General features: G+C 38.5%; 1 protein-coding gene across 1 annotated transcript in view; it reads right to left on the bottom strand.

Annotated features, from left to right (window-relative positions):
* Positions 1 to 22,724, bottom strand: part of MALRD1 (MAM and LDL receptor class A domain containing 1) — a 779,242-nt gene that overhangs the window by 180,208 nt on the left and 576,310 nt on the right. The window contains exon 32 of the mRNA XM_047865740.1: positions 19,750 to 19,907. Coding sequence (XP_047721696.1) covers positions 19,750 to 19,907 — 158 coding nt within the window. The remainder of the gene's footprint in view (positions 1 to 19,749; positions 19,908 to 22,724) is intronic.

Below are 22,724 nucleotides of genomic sequence, written 5' to 3'. Positions count from 1 at the left end.
CAGCCCTACAAGAGATCCTAAGGGGGACCCTGTGAGACAAAGTCCCAGAGACATCACTACAAGCATAAAACATACAGACATCACAATGACTCTAAACCCGTATTTTTCTATAATAACACTGAATGTAAATGGATTAAATGCGCCAACCAAAAGACATAGGGTATCAGAATGGATAAAAAAACAAGACCCATCTATTTGCTGTCTACAAGAGACTCATTTTAGACCTGAGGACACCTTTAGATTGAGAGTGAGGGGATGGAGAACTATTTATCATGCTACTGGAAGCCAAAAAAAAGCTGGAGTAGCCATACTTATATCAGACAAACTAGACTTTAAATTAAAGGCTGTAACAAGAGATGAAGAAGGACATTATATAATAGTTACAGGGTCTATCCATCAGGAAGAGCTAACAATTATAAATGTCTATGCGCCGAACACCAGAGCCCCCAAATATATAAAACAATTACTCATAAACCTAAGCAACCTTATTGATAAGAATGTGGTAATTGCAGGGGACTTTAACACCCCACTTACAGAAATGGATAGATCATCTAGACACACGGTCAATAAAGAAACAAGGGCCCTGAATGAGACATTGGATCAGATGGACTTGACAGATATATTTAGAACTCTGCATCCCAAAGCAACAGAATATACTTTCTTCTCGAGTGCACTTGGAACATTCTCCAAGATAGATCATATACTGGGTCACAAAACAGCCCTTCATAAGTTTACAAGAATTGAAATTATACCATGCTTACTTTCAGACCACAATGCTATGAAGCTTGAAATCAACCACAGAAAAAAGTCTGGAAAACCTCCAAAAGCATGGAGGTTAAAGAACACCCTACTAACGAATGAGTGGGTCAACCAGGCAATTAGAGAAGAAATTAAAAAATATATGGAAACAAACGAAAATGAAAATACAACAATCCAAACGCTTTGGGACGCAGCGAAGGCAGTCCTGAGAGGAAAATACATTGCCATCCAGTCCTATCTCAAGAAACAAGAAAAATCCCAAATACAAACTCTAACAGCACACCTAAAGGAACTAGAGGCAGAACAGCAAAGGCAGCCTAAACCTAGCAGAAGAAGAGAAATAATAAAGATCAGAGCAGAAATAAACAATATAGAAACTAAAAAAACTGTAGAGCAGATCAACGAAACCAAGAGTTGGTTTTTTGAAAAAATAAACAAAATTGACAAACCTCTAGCCAGGCTTCTCAAAAAGAAAAGGGAGATGACCCAAATAGATAAAAATCATGAATGAAAATGGAATTATTACAACCAATCCCTCAGAGATACAAGCAATTATCAGGGAATACTATGAAAAATTATATGCCAACAAACTGGACAACCTGGAAGAAATGGACAAACTCCTGAACACCCACACGCTTCCAAAACTCAATCAGGAGGAAATAGAAAGCTTGAACCGACCCATAACCAGCGAAGAAATTGAATCGGTTATCAAAAATCTCCCAACAAATAAGAGTCCAGGACCAGATGGCTTCCCAGGGGAGTTCTACCAGACGTTTAAAGCAGAGATAATACCTATCCTTCTCAAGCTATTCCAAGAAATAGAAAGGGAAGGAAAACTTCCAGACTCATTCTATGAAGCCAGTATTACTTTGATTCCTAAACCAGACAGAGACCCAGTAAAAAAAGAGAACTACAGGCCAATATCCCTGATGAATATGGACGCAAAAATTCTCAATAAGATACTAGCAAATCGAATTCAACGGCATATAAAAAGAATTATTCACCATGATCAAGTGGGATTCATTCCTGGGATGCAGGGCTGGTTCAACATTCGCAAATCAATCAACGTGATACATCACATTAACAAAAAAAAAGAGAAGAACCATATGATCCTGTCAATCGATGCAGAAAAGGCCTTCGACAAAATCCAGCACCCTTTCTTAATAAAAACCCTTGAGAAAGTCGGGATAGAAGGAACATACTTAAAGATCATAAAAGCCATTTATGAAAAGCCCACAGCTAACATCATCCTCAACGGGGAAAAACTGAGAGCTTTTTCCCTGAGATCAGGAACACGACAAGGATGCCCACTCTCACCGCTGTTGTTTAACATAGTGCTGGAAGTTCTAGCATCAGCAATCAGACAACAAAAGGAAATCAAAGGCATCAAAATTGGCAAAGATGAAGTCAAGCTTTCGCTTTTTGCAGATGACATGATATTATACATGGAAAATCCGATAGACTCCACCAAAAGTCTGCTAGAACTGATACAGGAATTCAGCAAAGTTGCAGGATACAAAATCAATGTACAGAAATCAATTGCATTCTTATACACTAACAATGAAGCAACAGAAAGACAAATAAAGAAACTGATCCCATTCACAATTGCACCAAGAAGCATAAAATACCTAGGAATAAATCTAACCAAAGATGTAAAGGATCTGTATGCTGAAAATTATAGAAAGCTTATGAAGGAAATTGAAGAAGATTTAAAGAAATGGAAAGACATTCCCTGCTCATGGATTGGAAAAATAAATATTGTCAAAATGTCAATACTACCCAAAGCTATCTACACATTCAATGCAATCCCAATCAAAATTGCACCAGCATTCTTCTCGAAACTAGAACAAGCAATCCTAAAATTCATATGGAACCACAAAAGGCCCCGAATAGCCAAAGGAATTTTGAAGAAGAAGACCAAAGCAGGAGGCATCACAATCCCAGACTTTAGCCTCTACTACAAAGCTGTCATCATCAAGACAGCATGGTATTGGCACCAGAACAGACACATAGACCAATGGAATAGAATAGAAACCCCAGAACTAGACCCACAAACGTATGGCCAACTCATCTTTGACAAAGCAGGAAAGAACATCCAATGGAAAAAAGACAGCCTCTTTAACAAATGGTGCTGGGAGAATTGGACAGCAACATGCAGAAGGTTGAAACTAGACCACTTTCTCACACCATTCACAAAAATAAACTCAAAATGGATAAAGGACCTAAATGTGAGACAAGAAACCATCAAAACCTTAGAGGAGAAAGCAGGAAAAGACCTCTCTGACCTCAGCCGTAGCAATCTCTTACTCGACACATCCCCAAAGGCAAGGGAATTAAAAGCAAAAGTGAATTACTGGGACCTTATGAAGATAAAAAGCTTCTGCACAGCAAAGGAAACAACCAACAAAACTAAAAGGCAACCAACGGAATGGGAAAAGATATTCGCAAATGACATATCGGACAAAGGGCTAGTATCCAAAATCTATAAAGAGCTCACCAAACTCCACACCCGAAAAACAAATAACCCAGTAAAGAAATGGGCAGAAAACATGAATAGACACTTCTCTAAAGAAGACATCCGGATGGCCAACAGGCACATGAAAAGATGTTCAGCGTCGCTCCTTATCAGGGAAATACAAATCAAAACCACACTCAGGTATCACCTCACGCCAGTCAGAGTGGCCAAAATGAACAAATCAGGAGACTATAGATGCTGGAGAGGATGTGGAGAAACGGGAACCCTCTTGCACTGTTGGTGGGAATGCAAATTGGTACAGCCACTCTGGAAAGCAGTGTGGAGGTTCCTCAGAAAATTAAAAATAGACCTACCCTATGACCCAGCAATAGCACTGCTAGGAATTTATCCAAGGGATACAGGAGTACTGATGCATAGGGCCACTTGTACCCCAATGTTCATAGCAGCACTCTCAACAATAGCCAAATTATGGAAAGAGCCTAAATGTCCATCAACTGATGAATGGATAAAGAAATTGTGGTTTATATACACAATGGAATATTACGTGGCAATGAGAAAAAATGAAATATGGCCTTTTGTAGCAACGTGGATGGAACTGGAGAGTGTGATGCTAAGTGAAATAAGCCATACAGAGAAAGACAGATACCATATGGTTTCACTCTTATGTGGATCCTGAGAAACTTACCAGGAACCCATGGGGGAGGGGAAGGAAAAAAAAAAAAAAAAGAGGTTAGAGTGGGAGACAGCCAAAGCATAAGAGACTGTTAAAAACCGAGAACTGAGGGTTGATGGAGGGTGGGAGGGAGGGGAGGGTGGGTGATGGGTATTGAGGAGGGCACCTTTTGGGATGAGCACTGGGTGTTGTATGGAAACCAATTTGTCAATAAATTTCATAAAAAAAAAAAATAAATAAATAAAACCAGTATCATGATCTATGAGTGAAAACATTGGTAAGGTGAACCTCACTGAAATTAAAAACTTCTGAGGTGCCTGGGTGGCTTAGTTGGTTGAGCATCTGACACTTCATCTCAGCTCAGGTCTCCATCTCAGTGTTTGTGAGATAGAGCCCTGCGTCAGCAGGGAGCCTGCTTGGGATTCTCTCTCTCCCTCTCTCTCTGGCCCTCCCCCACTCACACATGCTCTCTAAATAAATAAACAAACATTTAAAAAAGCAATTAAAAACTTCTCCTCTGTTAAGGACACCCTTATAACAATGAAGAGACAACACAAAAACTGAAGAAAATATTTTAAAATACAAATCTAATAAAGGCCTAGATCCAAAATACTAAACTCTTATAACTCAAAAATAAGAAAACAAACAACCCAATTACAAAAGGGACAAAAATCTGAACAGACACCTCACCAAAGCAGCAATATAGATGGCAAAAAAGCAGAGGAGAAACACTCAACATCAGATATCATCAGGGAAATACAAGTTAAAACAGCTAAAACACCTATGAGGACAGCCAAAATCCAAATCACCGAAAACATCAAATCCCAGCAAGGAACTTTTTCTCATTGTGGATGGGGATGCAAAATGGTATAAATACCTTAGGAGCCAATGGTATAAATACCTCACAAAATTGAACATACTCTTACCATATGATCTAGCAATTCTGCTCCCAGAGGAGTTGAAAACTCACATCCATACAAGAAATTGCTCCTGAATGATTAGAGAAGCTTTATTTATAATTGTCAAAACTTGGAAGCAACCAAGAGGTTCAATAGGTAAATGGGCCAACAAACACTGGTGCATGTGTACAATGAAATCTTATTTAGGGATAAAAGAAAAATGAGCTATCAAGCCACACAAAGACATGAAGGAACTTAACTGTATATTTCTAAGTGAAAGAAACTAATTGGAAAAGGTATAAAACTTCTAGAGGTAATGTAGGAAAAAATCTAGGTGACCTTGGGTTTTGGTTTTGGTTTGTGTGTGTGTGGGGGGGGGGGGGTCGGTGGTTGTTGTTGTTGTTTTTGGTTTTGCTGGTTTTAGTTTTCGAGTAAGAGACAAGTTTATGGATAATAGTATGGAACAGAGTGGGTCGATGTCAGGGCTTGTAGTAATGAGCTTCCCAGTAATAGACAAACAGACAGGAATAGTCCCGACAGATAAGCAGACAGACAGACAGAGGGACAGGAAAACAAAGCCGAATGGGTGAGAGGCCAGGACCAGCCTCCGCACCTGTCGATGGGCTTCAGATCCAGTTCTGCCCTAGAGATCTAGAATACGGGCAGGGCTGGCATGGGCCTCAGTTCTCATAGTGTTCATTCTCTTCACTCTATCTCCTCACTCCTTGAAGCCAGGGGACGTTTTCCCTGTGGTTTCCTAGACTATGGAACAGTTGTTCCAGGAGTACAGGGACACAAAGGGCCAAATGTCTTGGAGACTCCCTGGGGAGGTGGAGGCCTGGGTGATGGGGGGTTAACAGCAACGAGGGGGAGAATACACTCAGTAGGACCCCTGTGTCTGGAAAATGTCCCCCACACCCTGTCCACCACACCAACAAGGTGGGGTAAATAAATTTTCAAGGGTATTTCTAACTTTATAAATTTCTGGAACATGTAAAACTATAGACATAGTAAGGAAGATCAGTGATTGCCAGGGACGTGGGAGAGGGAGGGAGGGAGGGAGGGGGTGGGTGAATAGGTTGAGCATAGGGAATATTCAGGGCAATGAAACTATAGTGTATAATATTGTAGCTATAGGTCATTACACATATGTGAAAATCTGTAGAATGTACAACACCAGGAGTAAGCCCTAATGCACTCTACAGACTTTAATAATAAAGTGTTAAGGGGCACCTGGGGGCCTCAGTTGAGCCTCCGACTTCGGCTCAGGTCATGATCTCACAGTTCATGGGTTTGAGCCCCGCGTCAGGCTCTGTGCTGACAGCTCAGAGCCTGGAGCCTGCTTCAGATTCCATGTCTCCCTCGCTCTCTGCCCCTCCCCCACTCGCATTTTTTTCTCTCTCAAATGAACATTAACATTTAAAAAATAATAATAAATAAATAATAATAATAAATTAATAATAAATAAATAATAATACTGACTCCTCAATTACAAAAAAGTGTGCCAAAGTAATGTAAAATATTAATAATCATGGACACCTGATGTGGGAGGTATATGGGAACTGTGTGCATTCTGCTCATTTTCTCTGTAAACCTAAAACTGCTAAAAAATAAAGTATTAACTTAAAAATACTAAAAAATACAACTATACACAGTATAGAAATTATGGAGCTAATATGGAATTTCTCTTATTTTCTTTAATTCACTCGATTGCCTAGTTTTGAAAGGTTTATTTATTTTTGACAGAGAGAACAAGAGCAGGGGAGGGGCAGAGAGAGAGAGAGAGAGAGACAGACAGACAGAGAGACAGAGAGAGAGACAGGGACAGAGGATCTGAAGCTGGCTCTGTGCTCACAGCAGAGAGCCTGATGCGGGGCTTGAACTCACGAAATGTGATATCATGACCTGAGCCAAAGTCAGAAACTTAACTGACTGAGCCACCAGATGCCCCCACTCATTTACCTATTTTATTGGAAAATCATAAATGTCTCATTCATTTCAACACCAATTAAGCAGTATTCAAATGGTCACTTGGTCTTCTAAACACACTCGCTCTCTCTTTTCTCCCTTGTCTCATTCCATCAAGCTTTCTACTTCCAGTACTGGACATTTATTTTTTTATTTTTTATTTATTTTTTTTTTTTTTTAATTTTTTTTTCAACGTTTATTTATTTTTGGGACAGAGAGAGACAGAGCATGAACGGGGGAGGGGCAGAGAGAGAGGGAGACACAGAATCGGAAACAGGCTCCAGGCTCTGAGCCATCAACCCAGAGCCCGACGCGGGGCTCGAACTCACGGACCGCGAGATCGTGACCTGGCTGAAGTCGGACGCTTGACCGACTGCGCCACCCAGGCGCCCCCAGTACTGGACATTTAAAAAAGTCAGGTGGCACACAATCTCTTACCTTACAAAGGTCAACTACTGACCCCAATTTCCTCTAAAGAAACCAAGCATCTTTGCCTGATCGGAGGCAGATTCCCCTGATCAAAGTAGCAGGTATGTTAAGCTAGCAGTTTTCTAGAACTGGGCCTCACAACACAGGTAATAAAAATGTCCTTCCAATGGTATCAAAATTTCTTCAAGCTCTCTCTGCCCCACCCCTTCTTCCACATCTCATTACTCTCTCCATGAGGATCCCTTGCCACTCCTTCTAAACACCAGGGACACTCCCAACTTAGAGTGTTGCACTGTTGGTTTTTTTTTACTCTCTCTCTCTGTTTGAAATGTTCTCCCATCTCGGCCCCCATATTTGCATGGCTCACTCCCTGGTCTCTTTCAAGAGTTGGGTCAAAATTTACATTCTCAGTGTGGCCCCCTCTGACTATACCCAGCTCTACCAATCCTCTTACTTGGCCACACTTTTGTTACATGGTCTTTTCAAAGACTACCCAACGTATTTATTTATCACATTTCCTGTTTAATGTCTGTCTCATCATCATAGCATATCCTCTTGGGGCAGGGAATTTGTTTTGTTTACTTAGGTATGCCTAGAATACTGTCCTGTACATAGTAAGTGCTCAGTAAACATTTGCTAAAAATGAAAGAATAGAAAAGTTCAAGATTTAAGAACTTTAGGGTTGGAAAGCCATTTCAGAGACTTGCTAGTCAATAACTTCAGGGGGACCAGGGAGAACGCCTGACTCACTAGTCAGTGATGGAAGCAGAATCCCATGTTTCTCATTGTGCAGTTTCTACCTTAGCAGATTCGCTATTTTATCTGAAAAAGAAATATATCTACTTATAAGAACCAAGATTTTTCAGGTACTGCACTGACAGCTACCAATGTTCTCATCACTAAGTTTACAAATAATTGCTTGTTCACAGTAAAACATCACCACAGCTTTTTGGGCTTGGAGGTCACTCAGTTATAAATAACTTATGGTGTCTTAAAACATGGAATTTACCATAGGTTAAGTAGAGGAATGAGTGGCTAAAAAATGAACAACAACAACAACAACAATGAACAACCCCCCCCCCAAAAAAAACTTGGAACAATCAGAATTTGAATTGAAGAACAATCTACATTTCAGCTCTGTCTTTAAAAGTTGAAGAAACATATCACTCTTTTCTCTTTGTCTTTCTCATTTGAGATAGGAGATACAGAACCCCAGCCTGTTATCTAATATCTCAAAGAAAATAAAATAACTTCATTCACATGGAGTCCTTGTTAAAATTCAAAAGGACTACCCAAAATTGGTTGGTGATTATTTGTGCTATAGGGAGGCATTTCTGGTCATCTATTTCATATTTAAAAAGCATGAAGCTTTGCTTTAGTGTTTAAGTTACCTAGCAATAAGAAGGCTGAACCTTCTTATTATGATCAGGGGCTAGAACCCGATTCTAATCCTGGCCATGCCAATACTAATTGGATGTCTTAGGCTGAATTATTTAATCTCTTTCAACTTTGATTTCTTCTCTATTAAGCAGAAGAAATATTAATCCTTATTTGATAAGTACAAATTAAAATAATGTATATAAAGTAAGTACCCTTCCTTTTTATGATTTATTATTCATGTGTGTGCTATTAAATACCCTATTTTGCCTATTCTAAAAAAAGATTTAATGTATCAGGATAAGTATGTTAAAGAGAATGTTAACTGGATGACTTCATTATGAAAAGCTGATACTGTTTCATGGAATTTGAAAAAATGATTTCAGGATGCAATTTCAGGTTTTTCAGATCTTTTACGAAAGCACTTTAAATAAAGGGAACAAGAACCAGAGAGTTTTGGAAATATTCTAAGTTTCCAGTCATTAGTAACTTAGAAAGCTGGGTGTGGGACACAGGTTTCCTATATTCCAGTTGATTACTTTTCCTGAAAATCACTCAGTTTTCAATAAACAGCACAGGCTGTATCAGAGAAGGATTTGCTGAGAAAAATTACAGCTACTATCCATGTAGCAATTGAAACGGCTGATTTGTATGTAGTTCTACAACATTAACTTCACTTTCTTTGGAAGGGGCAGACAATTTAGGAGTAATCAGAAATAAAGAACCAACCAAATGTTTCTTAATAGCAGAATGACCTGGGTGGCATTCAATATTAGGCTGATACTCACACATGTTTTTCTCACCTAACGGTATCACTGTACAGATCAACTTCAAAATACTTTCCAAATAACTTCTCTCAAAGTGAAGGAGAATTTACCCTGCAGAACAGCAAAGAGCAAAAAAATGGAACTGTGACCTGATTTACTTTTAGAGTATTCTGCAAAATTGTAAATATATGGAAAAAAATGGTCTCTGGTTCTGATGGCTCACTGAAAACATATATTTACCTTATATTCCTCAAAAATATTCCACCACAAAGACAGGAAAAATCCTGAAATAAATCCACAGAACCACTGGAAAATCATGGGTACAGGTACCAATATACAAAAAAAAATTAGTTTTTTAATGACTTTCTGCAAGTTTTAAACCAATGGGAAACTGGGGGCACCTGGATGGCTCAGTCGGTTGAGCGTCCGACTTCAGCTCAGGTCATAGTTGGTGGGTTCGAGCCCCGCATCAGGCTCTGTGCTGACCTCCTGCTCAGAGCCTGAAGCCTGCTTCAGATTCTGTGTCTCCTTCTCTCTCTGCCCCTCCCCTGCTCACGCTTTGTCTCACTCTGTTTCTCAAAAATAAATAAATGTAAAAAAAAATTAAATCAAAGGAACACTGATAAAAATACACAAAATTGAGACACTTACAAACACATAGGTGAAATAAAGATGAACAAGAAAGTGTTCCCAGCAGAATTTCAGAATAACCCGAACTGGTGGAGAACAAATTGAAGGAGCTGTGCATGTGTCACCAAATTAATCAAAGAACTTTCTAAAAACCTAGATTGGGGCTCCTGGGTGGCTCAGTCGGTTAAGCGTCCGACTTCGGCTCAGGTCATGATCTCATGCTCCGTGAGTTCGAGCCCCACGTGGGGCTCTGTGCTGACAGCTCAGAGCCTGGAGCCCGTTTCAGATTCTGTGTCTCCCTCTCTCTCTGCCCCTCCCCTGTTCATGCTCTATCTCTCTCTGTCTCAAAAATAAATAAACGTTAAAAAATAAAAATAAAAAATAAATAAAAACCTAGGTCAACCCTTTGTGTGAGAAGCTGTTGATTCTAGCATTCATAGCTAGAACACCCAGGGCGGGTAAACTCACTCATGAGTTTCCACGAGGGGACAAAGGGACCCCAGAAGTGAGATGATAGTCTCTTATGACTGCTATGAAGAACTTTACCTCCTCCAACAAATAAAGAAGGTACCAGTGCACCTTTACGCTAGAGCAAAAAACCAGAGATCTTGAGTCAGAACACGTATTCCCTGCTCAGGGAACAAAGTTTCTTACTGAGCCTGAGGTAATAAAATACATACAGTAATAGTATTCAGCCTAGATTTATCTACATATAGGAACAGAAAACTGATAGTAAATAACCTGAGAATTGAGAAAAATTCTTAAGGAGAGACATTATATTCAACAGAATACTGAACACCATGAGGATGGCTTGCTAACAGAATAAATGGGAAAGAAAATAAAGAAATATCATTAATTTCCTTGCGATATTTGGGCATCCATCATTTCTATAAAATAAAACAGGCTGATATGAAAAAGAAGCATTTAGAGTTCCTAGAAATTAACAAAATTTTTGCTAAAACAAAACCCTCAGAGAACTGACTAGCAGAATCAATGCAGATTAAATTCCAAACACTAGATTGGAAAATGAAACAAAGCGATCCTTCTAAGACCACAATACCAGAGAACCAAGACAGGGAAACTTTGAGAATATTTATGAAGGGTTAGCAAGGATAGATACAGAATTTTCCACATGTATTTCATAGACTTTTCTAGAAGAAGATAATCAGATAAATTACAGATGAAAATCTCCCTGAGATGAAAAATAAGGACCCATCCAATTTCTGTAGGGATTTATGAACTCCAAGGATAAAAAGAATATTTACCCACTTCCTGAGAGAAAAGTAAAATATGTAAAAATCCTGGAGGAGAAATAATCAGACATTGGTCTTCTATAAGGCAGGTGGATAATGGATGTTAGAATACATTGCAGCAATGCCTTCAATTACTTAAGAAAAACTAATTTCGAACCAAGAACAATCAAATCACCTTTGTAATATAGGTGTGTGTGTGTGTATGGATATATATACCCATACACACATACACATTTATTTTCAATTAGGAACTAAAAAAGTGTACCGCCCATGCACAGTTTCTGAAATGTATGAGCAAAACATGTTAGGACTGAATATGCCCCCCCACAGAGTTCACATATTGACCCCTAAACCTCAGTACTTTAAAAGATGACTGTATTTGCAGATAGGGCCTTTAAAGAGGTGAGTACATTAAAAGGAGACCATTAAGATGGGCCTTAATCTAATCTTGCTGGTGTCCTCATAAGAAGAGGAAATTTGGACACAGGAAGACATATGGGGGACACACATAGAGGAAACACAACATGAGGCCATGTCTAGAAGGCAATCATCTGTAAGCCAAGGAGAGAGGACTCAAGAAATCAAACCTTCCTATACCTTGATTTTGGACCACTAGCCTCCAGAAGTGTGAGAAAATAAATTTCTGTTGCGTAAATCACCCAGTCTGTGGTATTTTGTTAAGGCAGCCGTGGCAAAGTAATATACCTTCTCAAACAAAAATGAGCTTCTAACCTCTCTCCATATATACACAAAATGAATTATAAGTGGCTTAATTAGTTAAGTCTAGAAATCAAAATTACGTAGTAATAACCAAAACTAATGAGAATATTTTGTTACTTTATGACAGGAAAGGGCTTCCTAAGCAAAGCATTAAAATCAGAGTCTATAAAACATTGACAGCTTTCTCAAAATAAAAATGTAAAAGAAGGTTGCTTTATCTTTGACTATGTTAATTTTTTTTTTAAGAAGTCATATTCAGCTTGGGACTCAGACTTCTAGGCAAAGCTGACTTTTGGTTCTTCGTCAAGGTGACTTTGCACCGAGTCCGTTTGTAGGCAGGTGTAAGAAATACCTTCTTCGGCAAATTCCCACATCTCTGTCTTAAAACTGTGACTTGATTTTAATATTTAGCAGCACAGCTCTTTGACTTGAGGTCACTCTTCTTTTGATGCTTTTATTATATTCTAAAGGGAAAGTCTAATTTGAAGGTCAGCTTAGATTAGCTCCATCTCTCAAGCGTCAGCCATTGCATTCTCTGTGGTACTTTTCCAGCCTCATCATTTATAATTTAATAGCAACTTAGGCAAGTGTTTTTACCATCCCAAAGTTAATTTTTCTATATTCTACAATGGAAGATACACAGCACAAGTCAGCCCAGAGCTATCAAAGTATCACTGCTGGGGCACCTGGGTGGCTCCGTCGGTTGGGCGTCCGACTTTGGCTCAGGTCATGATCTCACGGCTTGTGAGTTCAAGCCCTGCATCCGGCTCTGTGCCGACAGCTCAGAGCCTGAAGCCTTCTTCAGATTCTACATTCTGTGTCTCCCTATTTCTGCCCCTCCCCTGCTCATACTCTGTCTCTCAAAAATGAATAAACATTAAATTTTTTTTTAAAGTATCATTGCTGTAAACATCTGCATGCCTACCTTTGCTAGGCTGTTCACATAAGCCTGTGATTCTTACTATGTGAGAGGTAACACGTGTGTGTTTGACCCACTCTCCTATATGTACCCAATCACAGGGGCCTAAGTGGTAAACTACCTAACAAAATGCCTGGCATACGGATATAATCTTACCTTTCTCTTCTAATCAATGAGACCTATCAAATTAAAATACAGGATACTGATATTATAGGAAGACACTTGAGTCTATTCTCAGGGAGGACATTGTTAAAAAAATACAACGGTTCAGGGCGCATGGGTGGCTCACTCAGTTGGTTAAGCGGCTAACTTCTGCTCAGGTCATGATCTCGCGGTAGGTGGGTTTGAGCCCTGCATCAGTCTCTGTGCTGACAGCTCAGAGCCTGGGGCCTGCTTCAGATTCTGTGTTTCCCTCACTCTGCCTCTCCCCTGCTCACACTGTCTCTCTCTCTCAGAAATAAATAAAAATTAAAAAATAAAAGTTAATCACTAGAAACAACAGAAAAGAAGGATTAAATGATAGGTAAGACAAATACCTCAGGCATCCCCCATGGCATCTCACACACACTACACATTTAAGGAGGCACATCTGACCATTTAAATAACGATTATGTCATTTTTTTGTAAAACTTGCAATTCAATATGAATTTATTCTGAAAACTACAATATGCAGAATTATAAAACATGCAAAGTACCTTTTAGAGAATAACTATTGGTATAAAATAAAATATGACTTTGGGTTTTTTTAATGTTCATTTTTAATGTTTGAGAGAGATAGACAGTGCAAGCAGGGGAGGGGCAGAGAAAGAGGGAGACACAGAATCTGAAGGAGGCTCCAGGCTCTGAGCTGTCAGCACAGAGCCCGATGTAGGGTTCCAACCCATGAACCGTGAGATCATGACCTGAGCCGAAGTTGGACACTTAACCAACTGAGCCACCCAGGTGCCCTGAAAATATGAGTGTTAATAATAAAAATATAGAGCATAAAATGTACCATAAAAGTAACCATCTAGTTCTAAGAGGCAGTGTAGCAGAGTAATTAAAAGTGCAGATTGGAGCCAGTGGATCTGGGGACACCCTGGCCTGCCATCTCCTAGCTCTATGACCTTTCACAAGTTCCTAGAGCTTTCTGGATCTCATTTTCCTCCTGTGTTAAAATGTACATAATGTCAGTATCTGCCTCACTGGAGGTTGTGAAGATTAGATTGATCTATCTAATCTATCTATCTATCTATCTATCTATCTAATCTATCTATCTAGGGCTTCAGTGTATGGCACATAGTAACCATCTGATATTTTTCCCAGTCTTTTTTTTTCTCCGCTGCTCTTACTGTCTTCCTAAATGTCACATTAAAACAAAACAAGACAAAATTCACAAGCATGGTACCACAAGAACAATAGTTTCCTGGGTGGAACTTCTACACGGTAATTTCCATAGGTTTTAGCAGAAATCATTTGGGTCTAAAACTCAACTCTAAGGTAAAGATCATCTTATCACAGTAGGCTAACTTCTCCGAAATATGAACAATCAGCTTCTTGAAGTCCATTCAGATGTATTGATTCATCTGTTATTGCTGAGGGAAGTTTTAGGAAGTAGTTCATTTTTTCCCCCTGAGCAATTAGAAATTTCTGTAAATGACAAAAAATGTTATGAAAAGTATCAGTTCCAAAAGTTCCCTCATTTCCTTTCTGTGTCTTTAAAAATGAGTCTGGAATAATAAAAGGATATCGGTCATTTTTAAAGAAATTCTCTTTTCCTGTGACAAACTTTACTGCTTTTTGTAGATATTAAATAACTCACCTGAATTAGCTAAATTTCAAAACAAGCCAGAAGCTAGGAAGCTGAACTAATGGAACTAAGTAATCTCACAGGAAATTATCTGGTTCACTCAGGGCTCTATTAGCAATGTGGATCAAAATGTGACCAGCACCATTTTAAGGAGTGCTTTTAATTTTGTATGTAGGTAGGTAATTGAAAGACAGAAAAATACTGACCTAGAAAATAAAGTATGTTTTACTATTATTCTCTTATTTCCCAAGACTTTGAATCAAAGAACACTGATGTCTATATGAACATTTTATTATTCTGAATATTATCCATTTACTATCCCAAATATTACTCCTTTAGATCAGGGTTCCTAGTTTCTATAAAACACATGCCTTCTTTATGCAGGCTATTTTGCCAACTCTGCAGGCTGGGATAAATCTGAATTGTTTGACTTTTTATCCTAAAATGTAATAAAAATCATAATTGAATTTCACCTTGATCTCACTGACTGTACATGTCTTATCTACTTTGGCTTTATATGCTACTCTTCATTAATACACTAATAAAATTAGAGTGTGTTTTATTTAGAAAATAATCTATGCCAGTGAAGATCTAAATATTCATCATGTGTAGAAATTGCTTACCAGTTTATCCCTAGACTTCACTGTAAATGAAGCCACATCTTCTCTGCTCTGGACTCCTAGAAATCGTCTTCTAACTCGCCTCCTGTTGCCCTGCTGCGTCTGGCCTCCTCCCACCCACCAGTCCCCACCCCTTCCCACACAGCAGCCAGACAGATCTTTTAAACTTCCAAATGAGGTTATATTATTCCACAATTTAATACTCTTGCTACGGACTGAACATGTCCCCCCAACCCCAATTCACGTATCACAGCTCCAAACCCCAATGTTTTGATTTTTGGAGGTGGGGTTTTGGGGAGGCAATTAGGTCATTAGGGTAGAGCTCCCATGAATGGGATGAATGTCCTTATAAGAAGAGGCATGTGAGAGATGATCTCTCTTTGTGTCAGGTGAGCATACAGCGAGAAGGCAACCGTCTGCAAAACAGGAAGAGGGTCCACACCAGGAACCAAATTGGTCAGTACCTTAAACTTGGACTTCTCAGCCTCTAGAATCGTGAGAAGTAAATTTCTGTTGTTTCAATCACCCAGTACGCAGTAACCTGTAATAGCAGCCCAAGAGGACTAAGACCGTCTCCAATGACTTCCTATGGTTCTTAGAATAAAATCTAATTTCCTGTGTCCCTACAAGGCCCCACACACATGAGCTGGATCTTGCCTGTTTCATCATCTCGTTCTCTCTTGTTTATTTTGCTCCGGCTATACTGGCCTTCAGATACCTTCTACGTTGAGCTTTTTCACTAGCCTGTTCTGTCTTCCTAGAACATTCTTACTCCAGATGTTCACAAGACTGCCTCCTTCTTTTTTTTTAAGCCTAAAATCAAATGTCATCTTTCTCAGAGAGACTTTCCTACCATTCAGTGTAAAATAACTCTCTCAGCAGACCATGAGTAACTATTTATTACAGAAAACTGTTTTATTTGCTCCAGAGTATTGTATCACAAATTGAGGTTTTCATATTTGCATTTTTTAAAACTGTGTTTTCTGTCTTCCCCAGCTGAAGGGCAAGTTTTTAATAAGTTAATATAAGGAGGACAAATTTAAACTGACTGGGCTTCAGTCAAATTTTTTCATTATGTTACAAGTTAATATTTTCAAAAGATTTGTGTTTTCTTTGGGGCGGGCACTTATACCAGATAGGGCCAAACTAGAAAATATAAACTAATCTAATCTATTTCTTCTTTATTTTGACACTCTAAAATTTTATTATTAATTTTTTTAATATAATTTATTGTCACGTTAGCTAACATACAGTGTATACACTATGCTCTTGGTTTGGGGGTAAATTCCTGTGATACATCGCTTACATACAACACCCAGTTCTCATCCCAACAAGTGCCCTCCTTAATGCCCATCACCCATTTTCCCCTCTCCCCGCCCCCCCTCCCAACCCTCAGTTTGCTCTTTGTATTTAAGAGTCTCTTATGGTTTGTCTCCCTCTCTGTTTGAAACTATTTTTCCTCTTCCCTTCCCCCATGGTCTTCTGTTAAGTTTCCCAAGCTCCACATGTGAGTGAAAACATATGATATCTTTCTCCGACTGCCTTATTTTACTTAGCAAAATACCCTCCAGTTCCATCCATGTTGCTGCAAATGACAGGATTTCATTAGAGAAAACTTAATGTAGAGAACTGGTCACAAAGCTTATGGAAAAGGTGAGAAATCACTAAGGAAATCATGAAGTATTCTAGGAACATAGTCTCACTTCTAACACTAGAGTCAAAGGGAGGTAGTCACTGAAACTGAGTTGCTTAGAAGATGGAGTCTGGCAGCCACACTTAGTGGAGGGAGGGCTTGTCTGGGTCATAAATGGAATGCAGTTAGAAACTCAGCCTAGACAAAGGACATGAGAAAGGAGGGGAAGGGAGGAGGGAGAAAGGAGGAAGAGGGGGAGGATAGGATAGGGGGAGGAGAAAGGCCTGTCTAGTCTTCCTGCTCTCAGATCTTTGGCCAGTGCCTTCCACTGGCCAAACCCATGCAGGAAAGCAGAGAGCAAAGGAGCTTGGGAAGTGGAGTTCTCTGGGATACAGAACAAAACATAGAAGGGCTAGGGATGCCTAGCGCTTCATACAATTACATAAAATTTGTGCGGACCAGAAAGCATCCTACCAAAAACTACAATTTTAAATCTCTCTTAGGTGTGCCTTGCTATTTGTATTGCCTCCTAGGCTCTCTACTAAAAATCTTCACCTTAGGTATTTTCTTTGCCATATCCTTTCTAAAGGATTTATGTAATTAACTTAAGAAATAGTTTCAGGGGTGCCTGAGTGGCTCAGTTGGTTAAGCATCCGACTTCGGCCCAGGTCATGATCTTATGGCTCGTGAGTTTGAGCCCCGCATCAGGCTCTGTGCTGACAGCTCAGAGCCTGGAGCCTGCTTCAGATTCTGTATCCCTCTCTGGCTCTGTCCCTCCCCCACTCACGTTCTGTCTCTCTCTCTCTCTGTCAAGAATAAATAAACATTAAAAAATGTTTTAAAAAAAAAGAGTTTCAGACGAGCATAATTATACCATGTGCTTCAGAACCACATACATATACATACATAAATATATAAACGTATATGTGTATATATATACACACACACACGTGTATATATATACACACAAGATTTTCCAGACCAATAGTTGAGAAAGTGAGACTTATCCTTATGTTCATCAGCGACATAAGGATACATCATGAAAACAATTTCTCTTAGATTTCTGTTACACTTAGGACTTTTCAGTAGCAAGTAACAAAACGAGAATTTTATTGGCTCAGACACAGTAGGATCCAGGATTTAAACAGAGCAAAACCCATTCTGTTTCTTCCTCTTTCTTCAGTCGGAGTCCTTCTCTGTATTAGCTTCTTTCTCAATATCTCTCCCCACGTTGGGAAAGATGGCCTCCAATAACCCAAATCCAGCCTACAACCTTGTGCCTTATAATACAGAAGAAAGACAAATCCTCCTATCACCTGCACCAGCTATTGGAGAAGGCTATGCCTTGAGTCAGCTGTCGAGGTGGGAAAAGCAACCTACAATGATGGTCAACCCTATCAAAACAATTTGTGGTACGGGAGGGTGATTTCTCTACAAGAGGCAGATGTCAGGCTTTGCAATTTCCCCTATTCTTCTCAGAAGACCTGTCTGAAGATTACCTGGAGCATAAAAGCATTGCTACACTTACCTGCCGCTCTCTGGTTAGAAAAAACAATAGTCATCAAGAGCAAGGTCTCAAAAATCAAGACTTGAGGGCAATGTTTCATTTCAAAGTTTACATATTTATAGAAACATGGCTAAAAGCAATGGGCAATGGAAATAGCTGTCTTAGGATTTCACACATGAATTTGGTGGTGGTGGGGGGGGACTTTTAGTCTGTAGTACTAACTAGCTGGTGAACAGCTACAAGAAATAAGGATGCTCTTTTTGAATAAAGAGCGTTTTAACATAAACAATAGACTAATCTACTGAGTTTTCATACATTGTATATAAAAACAATGAAAAAAAATCCAAAATCCTCACAAGATCTTCATTTACTCACCTTTTGGAACTGTTAATAATGAATCTCTCTCTCTGTTGTTTTTTACTGGTTTCTCTTTAGGAAAATAGACATCCATGTAGAATCAGTACAAATTCTCTATATTTTTACTTGAAAAGCTCCCTTTTCTATCAATGGCTAGTTTTTGTATTGTAAAATTGGGGAAAATACTCTACTTCATGAGGTGAATGGAAGAATCAAAAGGGGGAGCGCACACAAAGTTTAAATACCCAGCCTGAAAGATAGGAATCACTTACCAACTGCTATTGTTTACAAGGGACAATGTTTGAGATAAAGTCAATGATTCCAATTATATTTATTCAGACAACAGGTGGTTGTATAATTACAAAGCAATAACACCAGGTTCTGTGTTCTGATGTATAATCTTTCAATTAGAAATCAAGATTTCAAAATTGCTTCTGGCTGATTGAAAAGCTTGCTGATATTTCATATGATGAACTAAAAATGTAGCAACCTGCTTCTTCAAAGACATTTGTGTTTGAGGCAGATTCTTGTCTTAAATTAATCAAAAAGGGAGCAAGCCTACTGTTTTTAGGGTAAGCTGAGATATGCTGAAGATCTTAAATGTCTTTGCCTTTACCTTGTTTGGGGAAGAAAATTCTTTTTATCATTATCCCTCCCATCACAGTTCTTCATTTTCCCTATCTAAATTGTTAGTAGAGGACGCATGCACAATATGCCCATACTCTTTTATCTCTAGATGATCTTTTAAATAGCATGCACCATAATTGAGTTCAGGTGGCAGCCATGAACGAGATAAATCTTGAATGAGATTAAGACGAATGACAGGACTGCTTGCCAAAGTCCCACTGTTCCAGAAAGAAATGAGAGATTAATGGAATCAGCATTGGTGTTGTGTGATTTAAAAAGGAAAAAATGTTGAAACACATTCTATGAATATTTCAGTGAAACAGAAATCTCTCCCTTCCTTCTGTACCTTTAATATCCCCATATTCCTGGGATCAACCATGTAGAACCAGAACCGAACAGTACACACTCCGAGGCTTGCTGGAAAGTATTGGGAAGTAGTGATTCTTGCCGTGTATCCTTCTTTGGGGCCAGATGAGTTGACATACAGAAAGTGCTGGCCACTACCTTGAAACAGATGAATACAACACTATCAGTACAATGATATGTGTTATAGCATGAGGAAGAATATATTTAAACCATGTGCAAATTTCACCCCCCCCCCACACACACAATTAAACACAACTCATTTTCTTTCTGTGGAGTCATATAACAATAGGGTTCAATTCTTTTGAACCAAAAAAGAAGAAAAAGAAAGTCACTACGATTATATGATTCACAAAATTCACCTCAATAGGTGACTCTTGAATTAAGTGATCAGATATTTCTGTTGACTCTGAAGGTCTATTCCTTTTCTTCTAATTTGCTCAAACCTGTCAGTTTCAAGTAAGTAAAATATTTTGTATGCTGTGAGTAGAGCAGGGACACAGGGTATTAGAGGCTGATTGGTACTGTATCTCATTTTCAGTTGCTCTGATTCCCACACTGATCAGAATAGTAGTGAATGTAATGGAGTACCAGTAAAAAACATATATATATATATACATAATATATATATTATGTATAGTTTTTTAACCTATATATAGTTTTATATATATATATATATATATATATATATATATATATATATATATATATACACCTTTTCTTAGGTTAAATATTTGTAGCTTTAAATCAAAGCTATTAAAATATTTTCCAATAAAAGGTATTCCTTTTTTCCTGTGACATTTTAGTATTGTTACTGAGATACGTGGTTTCAAACCATGAATTGTGAGTTAATAGTACAAGAGGCTTCTTTTATGAAGCATTCCTATTTAAGAGCTGGTTGTCAGGTAAATTTAGTACCCTCTGAGGAATCAGTATGTTAGTTACCTTTATCTCTCCAACACTGAATTCTTCAATGGAAGGAACACTCATGCATTACACCCTTGAATAGAGTTAAAAATAGAAGTAGCCAGAGTGAATTGCAAAGGAGAGTTAGGTGACCACATTCGCACCAACTGATGCCCTGAGTTTCTGCCTGTTCATGTTCATAGAGAACATTATTTCACCATATGGATTGTTGGTAAATACAAATATGTGGCAAATGAGACAGCCTGGTTGTAGTCCTCATACGGCCTAAATAGAGATGAAAGTCTTAAGGGATTGCTTGATCTTGTGCCCATTAACAAAAAGTAATAATAATGGGCTTTATGTTTTTGAGCAGTTTTAAGCTTAAAGGAAGTTGAAAGAAATCACAGAGTTCTCTATACTCCCTCCTCCTCCTCCTCCTCCCTACCACATGTAATTCACATATTATTAACACCTTGCATTAGTGCAGTACATGTGTTACAGTTAATGAATGAGCCAACATTGATGCATAATTATTAAGTAAAGTCCATAGTTTACATTAGGGTCCATTCTTTCCCTTGTGTATTCCATGGACTTTGACAAATTTATAATGACATGCATCCACCATTACAGTATTGTACAGGATAGTTTCTCTGCTCTAAAATCCCCTGTGTTCCACCTCTTCATCTTTTCCTCCCTCTCTCCCCACCAAACACCTGGCAACTGATCTTTCAAGTATATCCATTGTTTCATCTTTTTATTCTGCCATATAGTTGGAATTATACAGTATGTAGCCTTTACAGTTAGCTTCTTTCACTTAGCAATATGCATCTAAAGTTCTTTCATATCTTCTTGTGGCTTGCTAGCTCATTTCTTTTTATCACAGACTGAATAATATTCCTTTGTATAGATATACCACTGTTTATTCATTCACCTATGAAAAACATCTTGGTCTCTTCTAAGCTTTAGCAATTATGAATAAAGCTCTGAGAGCAACGGTGTGCACATTTCTGTGTAAACATAAGTTTTCAATTCGTTTGTGTATATAATAAGGAGCACAAGTATTGGATCCGATAGTAAGAGTATGTTTAGTTCTGTAAAAAACTGCCAACTTGTCTTCCAAAGTTGGCGGTACCATTCTGCACTCCCATGAGCAATGAAGGAGAGTCCTCATTCCCCTTTCTCCTCATCATCATTTGGTGTTGTCCGTGTTCTGGATTGCAGCTACTGTAATAGGTATGCACTGGTATCTCATTTTCATTTCAACTTGCATTTTCCTGATAACATCTTGTCACCATTTTTGTTATACTTCTCTGCCACTTGTATATGTTCTTCAATAAGGTATGTGCTCAGATCTTTAGTCTATGCTTTATTGGGGTTGTTTTTTTATTGTTATGTTTAAGCATTCTTTTTATATTTTGGGCACAGTGCTTTCTCAGATATGTGTTTGCAAATTTTCTCCCAGTTGCTGTCTTATCTTTTATTTTTCTTAATAGTGTCTTATACAGACCAGAAGTTTTCATTTATTTTTTTTCTAATTTTGATAGAGAGAGAAAGAGTGCATGTGAGCAGGGGAAAGGGGTAGAGGGAGTGAGAGAAAGAATCCTAAGGAGGCTCCATGCTCCTTGCAGAGCCTGACATAAGGCTTGATCCCACGACTCTGGGATCATGACCTAAGCCAAAAGCAAGAGTTGGATGTTCAACCGACTGAGTCACCCACGTGCCCAAAGAAATTTTACTTTTAATGAAGTCCAACTCACAAACTCTTTTTCATTCACAACTGTGGTAATGCATCTGAAAAATCATCACCAAACCCAAAGACACCTAAATATTCTCCAATTTTGTCTTTTAGGAGTTTTATAGTTTTACATTTTACTTTTAGCTTTATAATCCACCTTGGTTAATTTTCATGAAAATTTTAAGTTCTGTGTCAAGATTTTTTTTTTGGCATATGGATGTTCGGTTGTTTCAACACCATTTGTTGAAAAGACAATACTTTCTCTATTGAATTACCTTTGTTCCTTTGTCAAATATCAAATGATCCTATTTGTGTAG

This window comes from Prionailurus viverrinus, chromosome B4, assembly GCF_022837055.1.
Source record: "Prionailurus viverrinus isolate Anna chromosome B4, UM_Priviv_1.0, whole genome shotgun sequence".
Lineage (NCBI taxonomy): Eukaryota > Metazoa > Chordata > Mammalia > Carnivora > Felidae > Prionailurus > Prionailurus viverrinus.
This window is presented reverse-complemented; position numbering and strand designations above follow the sequence as displayed.